Below are 14,319 nucleotides of genomic sequence, written 5' to 3'. Positions count from 1 at the left end.
TGGCAAGTTAAAACCTCTTGGCTGACAATTTCTGGCACCCTCTGTACTATTTAACCGTTTGGGTGTCGTAAGAGACTGTATGTGCCTCCCACTCTACATTGCACTGATCCAAGAGAAGTTATTCTATGCTTCATGTAGCATTATAAACTAAAGCTGTACACGCTTCCAGGAACTATAAAGCTGTCTGTGAGCGCTCCCCCACTCTAAATCGTGCAGCTTTCCCACATGCCACCTCCCTCACAGAGAACTTCACATTCCTAAACTATTTCATGATCTGTTAATTAAGGAAGTTGAATGTGATGTAATTGTTTGTTATTTAAATTGCAGCATCCCAATTTGGTTAGTAGGTTTATCACATTTACAGACTCCATATTCACCGCGCTGTGTGTGTATACACTTACTTAATATGTGATTAACACTCTGCATGTCAGGCTGGCTGTGCATATCTTGTAAAACATCTGCTTAGGGCCAATAATATGCCATGCATTTTATTCTAAATGCAGTGACGTACAGAAAACACTGCCATTTTTGTAGGAGGAAAAAATAAAAAGTATTTGAAAAATAAATATGCAAAACTATATACTTTCTAAATGAAAAATGGGTGCTTACCTTATCAGCTCAGGGGAAAAATGGTTTCACTCCCACCTACCCCAACATAAAATGGCATTAAAATTCTCGATTATTGAAATGTTTTAATACAATATGAAAGTGTTGTGTACAATGCACTACTGATGTCTGTACAATGTATGTAGTTCAGTAATACGTTAACTTTATGGTATGGTTTTCAAATGTCATGATGCCGATACCGGTCTATAGGTGGCACATGACGACATGTTTTTCCTAGTTTCATTAGCACGTCTGCTCGTGCTGAACCCTTGAATTGCATCAATGGCATAGCTATAAAGGGAGGGCTTTCCAGCTGCTCTTGAATCACAACTCTCTTAATAGTCAGCCAGCCAACCTACCTAATAGGACTATTTCCCTTGCCTAGATCTACTATTGAGTATCATTTGTGAATAAATTCTGAGAATCCTAGAAATATTTTAATGCGGCATGTTTGCATGAAGCACTGAGACTTTGAGCCTCCAAGGTTTTGAATTTCATGTGTGTCCTTGAAAGTTCAAAACATACACCAAATGTTGGTATGATTACAATCTTAGATTTGCTAGAGGCAGAAACTGACATGAAAAGACCCTTTTAGGGAATGTGTGTATTTTTCTTCTTCTTTGTTTCTCCCCTTTTAATTATTTATTTTTTTTCCAATATTTTCAATTGCAACTGTTCTCTCCACCCTCCTCTTCAGTTGTCCTTTCCCATTTCTTGAAAAATAAGCACAGAAGGGTTGTATTTCTGCCAGGAGGATCATTAAACTAAGCACACAAATACAGCGATTTCTAGAACTTGGCTGTGCCTGTGTTCTGTTACTGCACACCTGGAACATCCAGCTCAGCGTTATCACTTCTGGTCAATCAATACATCTGTCCTTTATATAACCACCTACTATAGATAGGCAATGATCCATTGTTTATTTTGTGCAGTGATAACTCTGTGTGTGTGTGTGTGTGTGTGTGTTTATTTTTATATATATATATATATATATATATATATATTTTAGTATTAGTATTAGTATTATTATATATATATATATTTTTTTTTTCTCAATAGAGAAACTTTAGAGGTGTCATTTACTAAACCAGTGGTAGGAAATCTTCAGCACTCCAGATGTTGTGAACTACATCTCCCACAATTCTCTTACAGCCATAATGTTGGAAAAGCATCAGTGGAGATGTAATCCACAGCATCTTGAGTGGTGAAAGGTTGCTCCATATTTCTGTTTGCATGATTGGATCTCTAACCTAAGAGGACTGTATGAATATTGAGTCTATGAAGTGGCCGAATTTGTATCGGACACTATTAATGTGCGCTAACATCACAAGGGTCCATGGGCTTTCAGATCTTTAATCTTGCCGTATTTCCCAATATTAGATTGCCAGTCAAATGGATCAGACATTGTTTAAAAATAGACAGTCTGCATCACCTTCCCTGCTTCGGTGCAGGGGGAGAAGGAGGGAAGACCATAGAATGTCAGTTACCAAACACTGTCCATGGTGACTTGTGTATATGGCTGAAGGATCCTGTCATGTACTAAAGGGTGGTTATATGTATATATTTTTAATCTTTTACATATAATTTATTTAAAAAAAAATTATATATAGATTTCCTTTCAATACATGATGAAAGGATCATTAAATGAAACGGTTTTGAGGTGACAGTTGTCCTTTACGTCTTTCCATGTGGGCACATTTGCTGTGTGGCAAGCTTGGTTTCTGTCATGCCGAGTATGAAATTCTGTACCTGCCTGTCTGCTTGCAGAGAGTAGTCCTCTGCAAATTGATTGTCTCACGTTATTTTGTCTATTGAACCTGCCTGTCCTCCTCTGGTAATGTGGGGTTTCCTACATTACATTACACTGGTGTTGCTTGCCAATACATTATTTTGCTAGTTTTTAATTCTTTGCCATTTTTTGGGGCAGAACACTGGCAACCAGGCAGCACAGTGTCTTGTCCTCCATTAAATTCTCCGTAAGCATGGCAGGAGAATGTAAACAGGTTAGGGACAATTATAGCCTATTGATCAATGTGGTTTTGCTTTATTTTTTTTATTTTTTTTGCTTGTTGCGATCTGTATTGACCTCTGATATGCTATTGGTCTCTAGCACTTATGCTCTCAGTATAATTCTATGGGTAAATATAAATAACAGCACTCATTAATTCACAGCCAGGTTTCAGGGATGTAAAATTTTATGTCAAAAATATATCTACTTGTCCGAGGGCCTGAAAGAGTAGCCCAATCTACTTGTCCATCATTACAATCTAGTTGTCTTGAAATACACAATAATTTCAGATTCGGGGCCCTGCCTACTGCCATGTACATTGACGGGCTAATTCACCAAACTTCTGATTTGTACAATAGAATTCCAATGGAAAAATGGAGACCAAAAAAAAAACAACCTTTTCTGGAGAAAATAAAATCTTTTAAACCCTGCTACTCCGAACCAATTGCATCCATTTTTCCATGGTTTACTTTTCAAAAATTCAGAGTTTAGTCAATAACCCTGCGTCTCACCCTCTGCCCCCCCAAGTGTGTGGCTCTGTATAATGTGTGTGCTGGCCATTTGTAATGTGAGTGTGTGCATGCTGGGAATCCAGCCAGCTGTTCTCTGACCCATTGGAAAGCGCCAGGCTGCGATGGAGCAATCAGTGTGGTTTGCATGTGTTATAGGCACAGACCACATGCACCCTGCGCCAGCACTATCTTTCCTCCCATCCCCTGTAGCAGCCCTGGCAGGCTAATGATAGAGAAAATCCTCTCGCCCAGCTCCTGGAAATGCATATCCTGGCCATCAGTCGATATGAATTAACCATGTCTGGTTTTGTACTGAGAAAGCGAAATAGGACAGTCCGAATCAAAGTTAATACTTTGTCACTGTAAATCTATGGCTGTTGTACACTGATAAATAAGTGTACATGGGTCCTGTTATATACAAGTAAGTTATGTATGTTGGTCCATACGGTCACATTAAAGGGACCCTATAGTCACCTGAACAACTTAGACAGGTGCACACTTTCCAAACAAACTTACGGAGAAAATCCTAAAAAGATAGTACGTTTTGAAACCTTAAAGGGACACTATAGTCACCTGAACAACTTTAGCTTAATGAAGCAGTTTTGGTGTATAGAACATGCCCCTGCAGCCTCACTGCTCAATCCTCTGCCATTTAGGAGTTAAATCCCTTTGTTTATGAACCCTAGTCACACCTCCCTGCATGTGACTTGCACAGCCTTCCATAAACACTTCCTGTGAAGAGAGCCCTATTTAGGCTTTCTTTATTGCAAGTTCTGCAAGTTAATTAAGATTTTCTTATCCCCTGTTATGTTAATAGCTTGCTAGACCCAGCAAGTTATTGCAAGTTAATTAAGATTTTCTTATCCCCTGTTATGTTAATAGCTTGCTAGACCCTGCAAGAGCCTCCTGTATGTAATTAAAGTTCAATTTTTAGAGATTGAGATACAATTATTTAAGGTAAATTACATCTGTTTGAAAGTGAAACCAGTTTTTTTTTTTCATGCAGCCTCTGTCAATCATAACCAGGGGAGGTGTGGCTAGGGCTGCATAAACAGAAACAAAGTGATTTAACTCCTAAATGACAGTGAATTGAGCAGTGAAATTGCAGGGGAATGATCTATGCACTAAAACTGCTTTATTTAGCTAAAGTAATTTAGGTGACTATAGTGTTCCTTTAAGAAAGCCTATTCTGGTGTGGTGTACTAGCAAAACCATTAACAGATTTATTTAACCAATCATTGATAACAGGAGTAGTCCCAGAAGATTGGAAGTTAGCGAATGTTGTGCCCATTCACAAGAAAGGTAATAGGGAGGAGTCGGGCAACTATAGGCCAGTAAGCCTTACTTCAGTAGTGGGGAAAGTGATGGAAACCATGTTAAAGGATAGGATTGTTGAACATCTAAAAACACATGGATTTCAAGACCAGAGACAACATGGGTTTACTTCAGGGAGATCATGCCAAACTAATCTTATTGATTTTTTTGATTGGGTAACTAAAATTATAGATCAGGGTGGTGCAGTAGACATTGCTTACCTAGATTTCAGTAAGGCTTTTGACACTGTTGCACATAGAAGGCTTATCAATAAACTACAATCTTTGAGTTTGGATTCCAATATTGTTGAATGGGTAAGGCAGTGGCTGAGTGACAGGCAACAGAGGGTTGTAGTCAATGGAGTATATTCGAAGCTTGGGCTTGTCACCAGTGGGGTACCTCAGGGATCTGTACTTGGACCCATTCTCTTTAATATTTTTATTAGTGATATTGCAGAAGGTCTTGATGGTAAGGTGTGTCTTTTTGCGGATGATACTAAGATATGTAACAGGGTTGATGTTCCAGGAGGGATAAGCCAAATGGAAAATGATTTAGGTAAACTAGAAAAATGTTGTGTTGTGGCAACTGACATTTAATGTGGATAAGTGCAAGATAATGCATCTTGGACGTAAAAACCCAAGGGTAGAGTACAAAATATTTGATAGAGTCCTAACCTCAACATCTGAGGAAAGGGATTTAGGGGTGATTATTTCTGATGACTTAAAGGACCACTCTAGGCACCCAGACGACTTCAGCTTAATGAAGTGGTCTGGGTGCCAGGTACCTCTAGGATTAACCCTTTTTTTTAATAAACATAGCAGTTTCAGAGAAACTGCTATGTTTATAATGAGGGTTAATCCAGCCTCCAAATCCTCTAGTGGCTGTCTCATTGACAGCCGCTAGAGGCGCTTGCGTGCTTCTCACTGTGAAAATCACAGTGAGAGCACGCAAGCGTCCATAGGAAAGCATTGTAAATGCTTTCCTATGCGACCGGCTGAATGCGAGCGCGGCTCCTGCCGCGCATGCGCATTCAGCCGATGACGTCGCGATCAAGATGGAGAGGAGGAGGAAAGCTCCCCGCCCGGCGCTGGAAAAAGAGGTAAGTTTAACCCCTTCCTCTCTCCAGAGCCCGGCGGGAGGGGGTCCCTGAGGGTGGGGGCACCCTCAGGGTACTCTAGTGCCAGGAAAACGAGTATGTTTTCCTGGCACTAGAGTGGTCCTTTAAAGGTAGGCAGACAATGTAATAGAGCAGCAGGAAATGCTAGCAGAATGCTTGGTTGTATAGGGAGAGGTATTAGCAGTAGAAAGAGGGAAGTGCTCATGCCATTGTACAGAACACTGGTGAGACCTCACTTGGAGTATTGTACGCAGTACTGGAGACCCTATCTTCAGAAGGATATTGATACCTTAGAGAGAGTTCAAAGAAGGGCTACTAAACTGGTTCATGGATTGCAGGATAAAACTTACCAGGAAAGGTTAAAGGATCTTAACATGTATAGCTTGGAGGAAAGACGAGACAGGGGGGATATGATAGAAACATTTAAATACATAAAGGGAATCAACACAGTAAAGGAGGAGACTATATTTAAAAGAAGAAAAACTACCACAACAAGAGGACATAGTCTTAAATTAGAGGGACAAAGGTTTAAAAATAATATCAGGAAGTATTACTTTACTGAGAGGGTAGTGGATGCATGGAATAGCCTTCCAGCTGAAGTGGTAGAGGTTAACACAGTAAAGGAGTTTAAGCATGCGTGGGATAGGCATAAGGCTATCCTAACTATAAGATAAGGCCAGGGACTAATGAAAGTATTTAGAAAACTGGGCAGACTAGATGGGCCGAATGGTTCTTATCTGCCGTCACATTCTATGTTTCTATGTTTCTACCATAGACTTACATGGAGAAAGCTTTGCAGAAATGCATGTGTGAGTTTACCCCTAAATTAACATGGAGAAAGCTTAACAAAGCTCATGCACGTATACTCCTGTCGATCTATAATGAGAACGATGCATGTTCCAATATATTTACAGTAAGAAAAATTACGCGGAGAACACGCCACATAATGCACGGATGAATGTGCATTGCATTCACCCTGCAGACTTTTAGAGAATTGGCTTCCTCGCATTCACGTATCCTTAGAAATCATATTTCACAAGGAAACACTTATATTTTTGATTGGTATACAGCTCTTATCGCTGTCTCAGGATCATGTAGTGTGTTGATTGAGATATTGGATATTTGTGTACATAATCATTGTATTTACAACTGTTGTTGAATAGTCTCATCACCCTCAGGCAGTTTTCGGCTGTCTTTAAATAGTAAATGTTTTTTGTGTGTGTGTGTGTAATCACCTTTTGCTTCTAATCTGCTGGAGATTTTGTGCCTTAGTTAGTGCTTAACCCCATATCAGTGTCAAGACTGTAATGAGAACAAGATTTGCTGACTGTTGGTCCCAATGGGGTTAGTATTGGCTTGTTATTGCTAGTTTGGATATATGATAGTGAGTTTTTAAGTTGCATGCAGCTGATTCATTCTTTCTTGTGAGTTTACATTTATTTATTTCAAATTAAGCCTTTTAAAATGTTTCTCTTATTCTTTTCATTTCCTGGTTATTGTATCTTTCACTTGTGAGTTTTGCAAACTCGCTATTTTTGTACATATCCATCTCCCCTTGCTCTCCCTCCATCTTTATCATACAGTTTGTATATCATTTGTAGTAATCTTGAGAATGTGCCGTTCCTTTTGAATGCTTCTAGTTAGTAACTAGCTACAGTCATTGCTCATCAGCAAAAAGAGGCCACATCTTGGCCAAACAGGGGGCAAGGTGAAGGAGACCTTTTTTCCATAGTTACCTTTTGTGTTCCAACGTCGTATGACTGTTCTTCTGGCCTATTTCTGCCAGTGTCTATTCAGAAGACCTAAAGCAATTAAAAATAGGTGCTTAAGGAAATCTTAGAACTCGTAGGTTTGCCTAAGAAAACCAATAATAATGTTTACAAAAAACATTAAATTAAAAATGTTTTTTTTTTTTTTTGCGAATGCTAGGAAGTTGAGAATGTCTGTTACCTTGGAGCTTTGAATTAGAATTGTGTTGTGCATCTTTTGTGCTATTTTCCAGTCCCCAAATGGAAGTATTTCAGATGCTTTTAAGGCCAGTCTGTCTGTAATGCAGTTTGGATATAAATAGACCAGATCCAGAGCTGCCATTATTACAGGCAAATGATTCCAATAAGACACATGAAAGCTGCCAAATTGGGAGGATACTGTCAAAGTTCAGCAAAGAATGTCGGGTGGGGGGGGGATAGTCTGATAGTCCATTGCAAACAAAAATATATATTTAATTTCTATTTTAATCTGGTTCTTAAAGGAACACTATAGTCGCCTAAATTACTTTAGCTAAATAAAGCAGTTTTAGTGCATAGATCATTCCCCTGCAATTTCACTGCTCAATTCACTGTCATTTAGGAGTTAAATCACTTTGTTTCTGTTTATGCAGCCCTAGCCACACCTCCCCTGGCTATGATTGACAGAGCCTGCATGAAAAAAAACGGGTTTCCCTTTCAAACAGATGTAATTTACCTTAAATAATTGTATCTCAATCTCTAAATTGAACTTTATTCACATATAGGAGGCTCTTGCAGGGTCTAGCAAGCTATTAACATAGCAGGTGATAAGAAAATCTTAATTAAACAGAACTTGCAATAAAGAAAGCCTAAATAGGGCTCTCTTTACAGGAAGTGTTTATGGAAGGCTGTGCAAGTCACATGCAGGGAGGTGTGACCAGGGTTCATAAACAAAGGGATTTAACTCCTAAATGGCAGAGGATTGAGCAGTGAGGCTGCAGGGGCATGTTCTATACACCAAAACTGCTTCATTAAGCTAAAGTTGTTCAGGTGACTATAGTGTCCCTTTAAGGTTTCAAAACTTACTATCTTTTTAGGATTTTCTTCGTAAGTTTGTTTGGAAAGTGTGCGCCTGTCTATCACCATTTTTGGTTGGTGCAACAGAACTATAAGCTAGGGCTGCATAAACAAAGTGATTTAACTCTTAAATGTCAGAGAATCGAGCAGTGAGACTGCTTGGGCATCTTTGTATCAAAACCACTGTATTAAGGTATGAGCTTTCTGGAAATGAAGGGATGTTAAATTGCATTATTAGAATTATTAGAATTATATGTTATGTAAAGGGCTCAAATTTTTACTAACCATTGACGAGTGAAAATGTATTCCTGGCGAGTAGAAATTTACCCATGATGTGTATGTTATGGCTTGCAGTGGTAAGTGACTTTTAGGCCTCACTGGTATCATACTTAAAATTTTATGCCCCTGTATATTATTTATTGTACACTTAATATTGTCAGGTTCTTTCAAACATGTTTGTCATGTACCAATTAGAGGAACTACTATTGGGGATTTTAAGGAGAAAAGTCTTACTGGGGAGGAAGCAAATTATCTGTGTAACTGGAATAACACGATTTTAACGGATTTAGGAAAAGGAACGAAACAACAGACGTAAAAAGAAAAAAGCAGCCCCAATGGAAGAAGAGGTCCCATACCCTCCCACGGTAGAGGATGAGGAAATGGAGGCATCTGGCATGAGCGGCAATGACGAGGAAATGGCAGAAGAAGGAGACCGTAAGCCTGTTGCGATGCAATGTTTATTTAAAATGTGGGGTGTGATTGCTGTTATGGAGCCAGAAAGGTCTTTTTTTTTTTTTGTTATCTCCTTTGTGTTCCACGTATGCACTGGGTTTGTCATGGGCAGAGATATGGACATGTTGAATGTGAGGTTTGTTTGTTTTTTCAACCTAGATCTCTAGGTAACTTTGAGAGTATGCTAAGTAACCTTTCCCAATCTGGATATAATAAACTGAAATCCACTGGGTTTTGTTACTCATTTTGATTAAATGTTTCATCTTAGGAAGAGTGGTTGTCCTTTCTGTATAATAATACTAGCCCATATTGATGTTCCTCTCGCTGCTTTGGATTGCAATCTACAAGAGAAGGTTCCACATTGTTTTTTCCACTGAACTGATTTCATTTTACAACTTTTGTTGTATCAAGGCAGACTGTTTGTCTCCCTAGCCAGGCTACACATTTATTAGGTTGTCTATCAATGTCTGTTTCCCATAATTTGCAGACAGAACAGTACTAGTGGTCACAACATAAAAGAACCTTTCATTCTGGAAGATAGCCAAACCCACTAGCAAGCCCAAAATTGGCTGGCGACCACAGGCACAATACAGAAGAGCTTGGGTTTTCCACTAATCTGGATTGGGTGTTTGGTAGATGAAATAGTTGTGTACAGACGTCAAAATATATTTGCCGAAAGGAATTTGGCACTTGATTTTTTTTTTTTTTTTTTTGTCAAACCCTGCATGTATGTATGTTTGGGCATTACATGTTGATAGTTTGCAAATTTTTCAGCATGTGAAATAAAGTTACTTACTCATCGGTAACCAAAGTCCATGCATTATGGAGGGGGAAAAAAAACATTTACATTTTACAATTTTAAATATTCAATTAATATAATTTTTTTAGGATCTAATTTTATTTAGAAATTTACCAGTAGCTGTTGCATTTCCCACCCTAGTCTTATACTCGAGTCAATAAGTTTTCCCAGTTTTTTGGGGTAAAATTAGGGGCCTCGGCTTATATTCGGGTCGGCTTATACTCGAGTATATACGGTAATAAAGATGTCTTCAGCACCAAGACTTTATTTTCTCTCTCTCTCTTTTACTGATTTATCATCTTTGTGAACATGTTTTGGCAATAGGTTGTTCATTTTCATGGTTAAAAGCAAATTGACATCATCTATCTTTATTTGACTGATGTTTTTTGTTAGAAATACATTTAGGTTTGTTCGGAGATTTCTTGATTTTTTTTTTTCTTTTAAAATTTTTTTTTTTTGTCCAAGAATAAATTATATGTTCATGGCATACAAATACTCTTTATTTTAAATGCTTAATTATTTTCAGAAATCTCAGGCTTTTATTAATGTTCATTTTAATCAACCTTCCCAAACTCCAGTTCCAAATAGTTTTGGACAGCCTTTTCTAAATATTAGAAAGGGTCTTGTGCCCAGTGCTGGAGGAACAAAGTAAAACTTAGTTATGTATCACTCATTTGGGGATCAGATCATTTTAGAAGCTGTGCCAACGAGTTCACTTTAGGAAGTAGTGATGCGCATTCTAATGTAGAGCAAAGGGAACCAATATTCAGCTGTGTAATAGGTTGTTTATAAATGAGTCACAATGACTTTTCTCTGCACTAATGTTTTGTGTTTTTTTTTTTTTTTTTAATTCGTTAGCTGCTGTTAATAATAGTTCAGACACCGAAAGCGTTCCCTCACCGAGGCATGAGGCCAAAGAGAGTAGAGAGAATGAACCCAAGCCAACGGGAGTGTCTGTGCAGCAAGCAGCCCACAAAGAGGTGCCGATTCCAAATAACACCACTGCAGAGCAATCTCAGGAGGGTGCAGCAAAGGTTTGTAATGATCAGGAAGAGAAAGTGCAAACTAAGGTGGAACCAGATCCTGGCATGGTCAAAGAAGAAAATGATGATGAAGGAAAAACCTTTGAGGAGCTTAAACAGAGGGAGGTCAAACAAGAGGAGCAAGAGGACTGTAAAGAAAATGTGGTGGAAAAGGTAGAGGAGCAGCCAAATGAGTCTCCAGAGGTACCAGCTAAAATGGAAAAGAAGCACAGCAAGCACGAAGGAAAGACAAACGCAGACAGTGACTCCAGCGCTACATGCAGTGCAGACGAAGCGGAGGAGCAGGACCCTGCGGATAAAAACAGGTATGGAGGCCAGGAGAGAAATTGTAGGAACTGGGAATATTAGTTTGGGATTTGTGAGTGTATCTTGTGGGCGATGTTTTACCGTTTGTTTCTCATGGTTCCGTAGGATGAGTACCAATAGCTTGCATTTCTATTTGTATCTATTTGTTTGAAACATTAACCAAATATTAGTGTGAATATTAAAAAACAACTAGATAATAAATAAAAAACATTGTTTTCAGATTATTAAAGTTGGGAAGTGACAGGTTGCCCTTAAATAAACACTATTTACTTATTACCTACATTTAGCAAATCAGAGTTTTTTTTTTTTCTTTTTACAATTAAAGGGACACTGTAGGCACCCAGATCACTTGATCTCTTTCAAGTGGTCTGGGTGCACTCTCCTGTCCCCTTAACCCTGCAATCTAAAAACGGCAATGTTTATATTGTAGGGTTAAGACTGCCTCCATTGGCTGTTCAGAGGTACTTTCTGCGGTTTCACAGAGTTTAACTCCATGAAATGACACTGGGCGTCAATTGAATGCTTTCCTGTGAGGATGGCCCAGTGAGCGTCCTGCATTAGGTTCTCCCTCAGTGCAGACGTCTGCAGAGACAGAGCCATTGCCAAGTGTTTTAAAGGGTTTGTAACACTTTAATTGTCTTAGGTGGGGCACGGGGGAGGGGGGAATAGTTTTGTATTGCTAGCACTAGACCGTTCATTTAATTTTATTTTTCACACCTCATCCTGGAACTAAGTGTTTGAATGCCTATCATTGTTAAAAATGTTGCCCTTTTCTGCCATTTTACATTGTTAGTGGAAGAGGAGAAACTGGGGGGAACAAACTAAAAGCTAAACTTTAATACACATTGTGTTGGTTTTATTTAATTTATTTACTTTTTAATACTGTAAAACAAGATATTACACCAAAACTGATCTTAAAACTAAAATGAAACAGACAAACTAAAATATCCATATGTAGATTAAAAATCTTAGCTATAACTATATACGTAATTTTAACTTTCAAACAGAAAATAAAGCACTATTGATGAAGTTAATTCTAATAAACAACCAAATAACTCCAAACCAAAGTAGTTGGTAAAACGTAAAAACAAACTAAAATTAGAATTCCACAAATGTAAAAAAAAGTAATGGATATGAAAAACGTAGAAACTACGAAGAGCGAGGAGCGAGACTTGAGTATTAAAACAGCCGCAAGGAAAAAAGAAATTGGAAATGAAACATCATGTGATAGATTTTTTTTAATACAAGTTATCTGTGAATTTCAGTGTTTTATTTAATGGTTTTAAGTTACTGTTCTGGTTTAAGAGCAGTTAAATGTATTTTGTTTTATAGTTTTTTTTTGTTGTTTTTTTTTTTTACAACCTATAGATGCCATGTTTCATACTGTTGTAAGTGTGCAGTGTTGTCTACAGTACAAATTGTTGGTTAAGCAAAGCCACTAAAATCTAATAGCCTTTCTGAAATGGTTTCTCTACTCTACTTGCACAGCCAATGCCCATAGCAGGCAGATTCCTTCTTCAGCAGTAAAGGCTCACCAATCCAAAGCATCACATTCTGTTCTATTTGGTCTGGATAGGTAGTTTATCCCCTGGATCAGTTCTATTCATTACATAGGAGTGAGTCTCCAGAGTTACCTTCTGAAATGGAAAAGAAGCTCAGTCCACTTTGGTAGAACTGTGTAAAAGCGTGAACTCGAAGTTGAGCATGATAATCCAATTTGAGATGAAATGTTGCAGCTGCAGTGATATTTTTTTTTTTTAGATATTTTTTTTTTACAATTGCAGCAGTTCCAAGCTGTCCTCAAAGCTGAGAGAGGTGCAGTTTGCTTTGTGAACTATGACGCAAAATGTAAAGCAGATAAAAGAAAACATTCAAATACTAACATGTTATGAAATCTGCCTGCTGTCATATCATCTACTGACCTATACCCTCCTAGCATAGCATATCTGACGCCCATCAGGTGTCTCTTTATCTACTGCCTAATATTAACTCCGGTCATCCTCCACTGTCCATTGACTGTTTGAGAAGATGTCTCCTCCCAGTCTAGTGTTTTCATATGTTATATATTACTGTGAATGTTTTATTCACCTTTGTTATGCTTGACATGTCTTTTTAATAAATCAGATTACATAGTTAACATTTTGCCAACAGGGTCAGAGAGATTGCCCTAAGCCCTATGCATGAATCAGTAAATGGAGATACAAGAGATGTGCATAATGTGTTGCCTTTGGTGTGGTCGAAGGTGTCAGACTTCTTAGAAACATAGGGTGTTGACAGCCATTACGTGAATCACACAGACACATCTTCAAGTTCCCTGACTAACAATTAAAAATGGGTAGAAACCAGAAAATATATTGAATTTAGGATACTAATTTTTTTTAAAAGACAGAGAATTGTAAATCTTTTTATTATTCAAATTGAAAGATTACATCATAGCGTGTGTGTGTGTGTGTGTGTGTGTGTGTATATGTATGCATGCATGTGTGTGTATATATACATAAAAGTAAATATGGTCTGTTTTACACTTGCCCTGCGTGTGACCAGCCATCTACAGGTGATACTCGAAAAATGAGAATATTTGCCAAAATTAATTTATTTCAGTAATGCAACATAAAAGGGGAAACTAATATATGAGATAGACGCAAAGCAAGATAGTTCAAGCCCTGATTTGTCATAAGTGTGATGATTATGGCTTAAAGCTCATGAAAACCCCAAATCCACAATCTCAGTAAATTAGAATATTGTGAAAAGGTGCAATATTCTAGGATCACAGTGTCCCACTCTAATCAGCTAAGTAAGCCATAACACCTGCAAAGGGTTTCTGAGCCTTTAAATGGTCTTTCAGTCTGGTTCAGTAGGAATCACAATCATGGGGAAGACTGCTGACCTGACAGTTGTGCAGAAAACCATCATTGACACCCTCCATAAGGAGGGAAAGCCTCAAAAGGTAATTGCGAAGGAAGTTGGATGTTCCCAAAGTGCTGTATCAAAGCACATTAATAGAAAGTTATGTGGAAGGGAAAGTGTGGAAGAAAAAGGTGCACAAGCAGCAGGGATGACCGCAGCCTGGAGAGGATC

The 14,319-nt window shown here is 38.2% G+C and overlaps 1 protein-coding gene across 10 annotated transcripts in view; it reads left to right on the top strand.

Annotated features, from left to right (window-relative positions):
• NCOR2 (nuclear receptor corepressor 2) overlaps positions 1–14,319 on the top strand; it is a 360,458-nt gene that overhangs the window by 273,077 nt on the left and 73,062 nt on the right. For all 10 annotated transcript variants that reach the window (XM_063454320.1, XM_063454317.1, XM_063454326.1 and 7 more), the window contains exons 19-20: positions 8,931–9,075; positions 10,751–11,240. In XM_063454320.1, the coding sequence (XP_063310390.1) occupies positions 8,931–9,075; positions 10,751–11,240 (635 nt within the window). The remainder of the gene's footprint in view (positions 1–8,930; positions 9,076–10,750; positions 11,241–14,319) is intronic.

Source organism: Pelobates fuscus, chromosome 5 (genome assembly GCF_036172605.1).
Source record: "Pelobates fuscus isolate aPelFus1 chromosome 5, aPelFus1.pri, whole genome shotgun sequence".
In the NCBI taxonomy this organism is placed as follows: Eukaryota; Metazoa; Chordata; class Amphibia; order Anura; family Pelobatidae; genus Pelobates; species Pelobates fuscus.
This window is presented reverse-complemented; position numbering and strand designations above follow the sequence as displayed.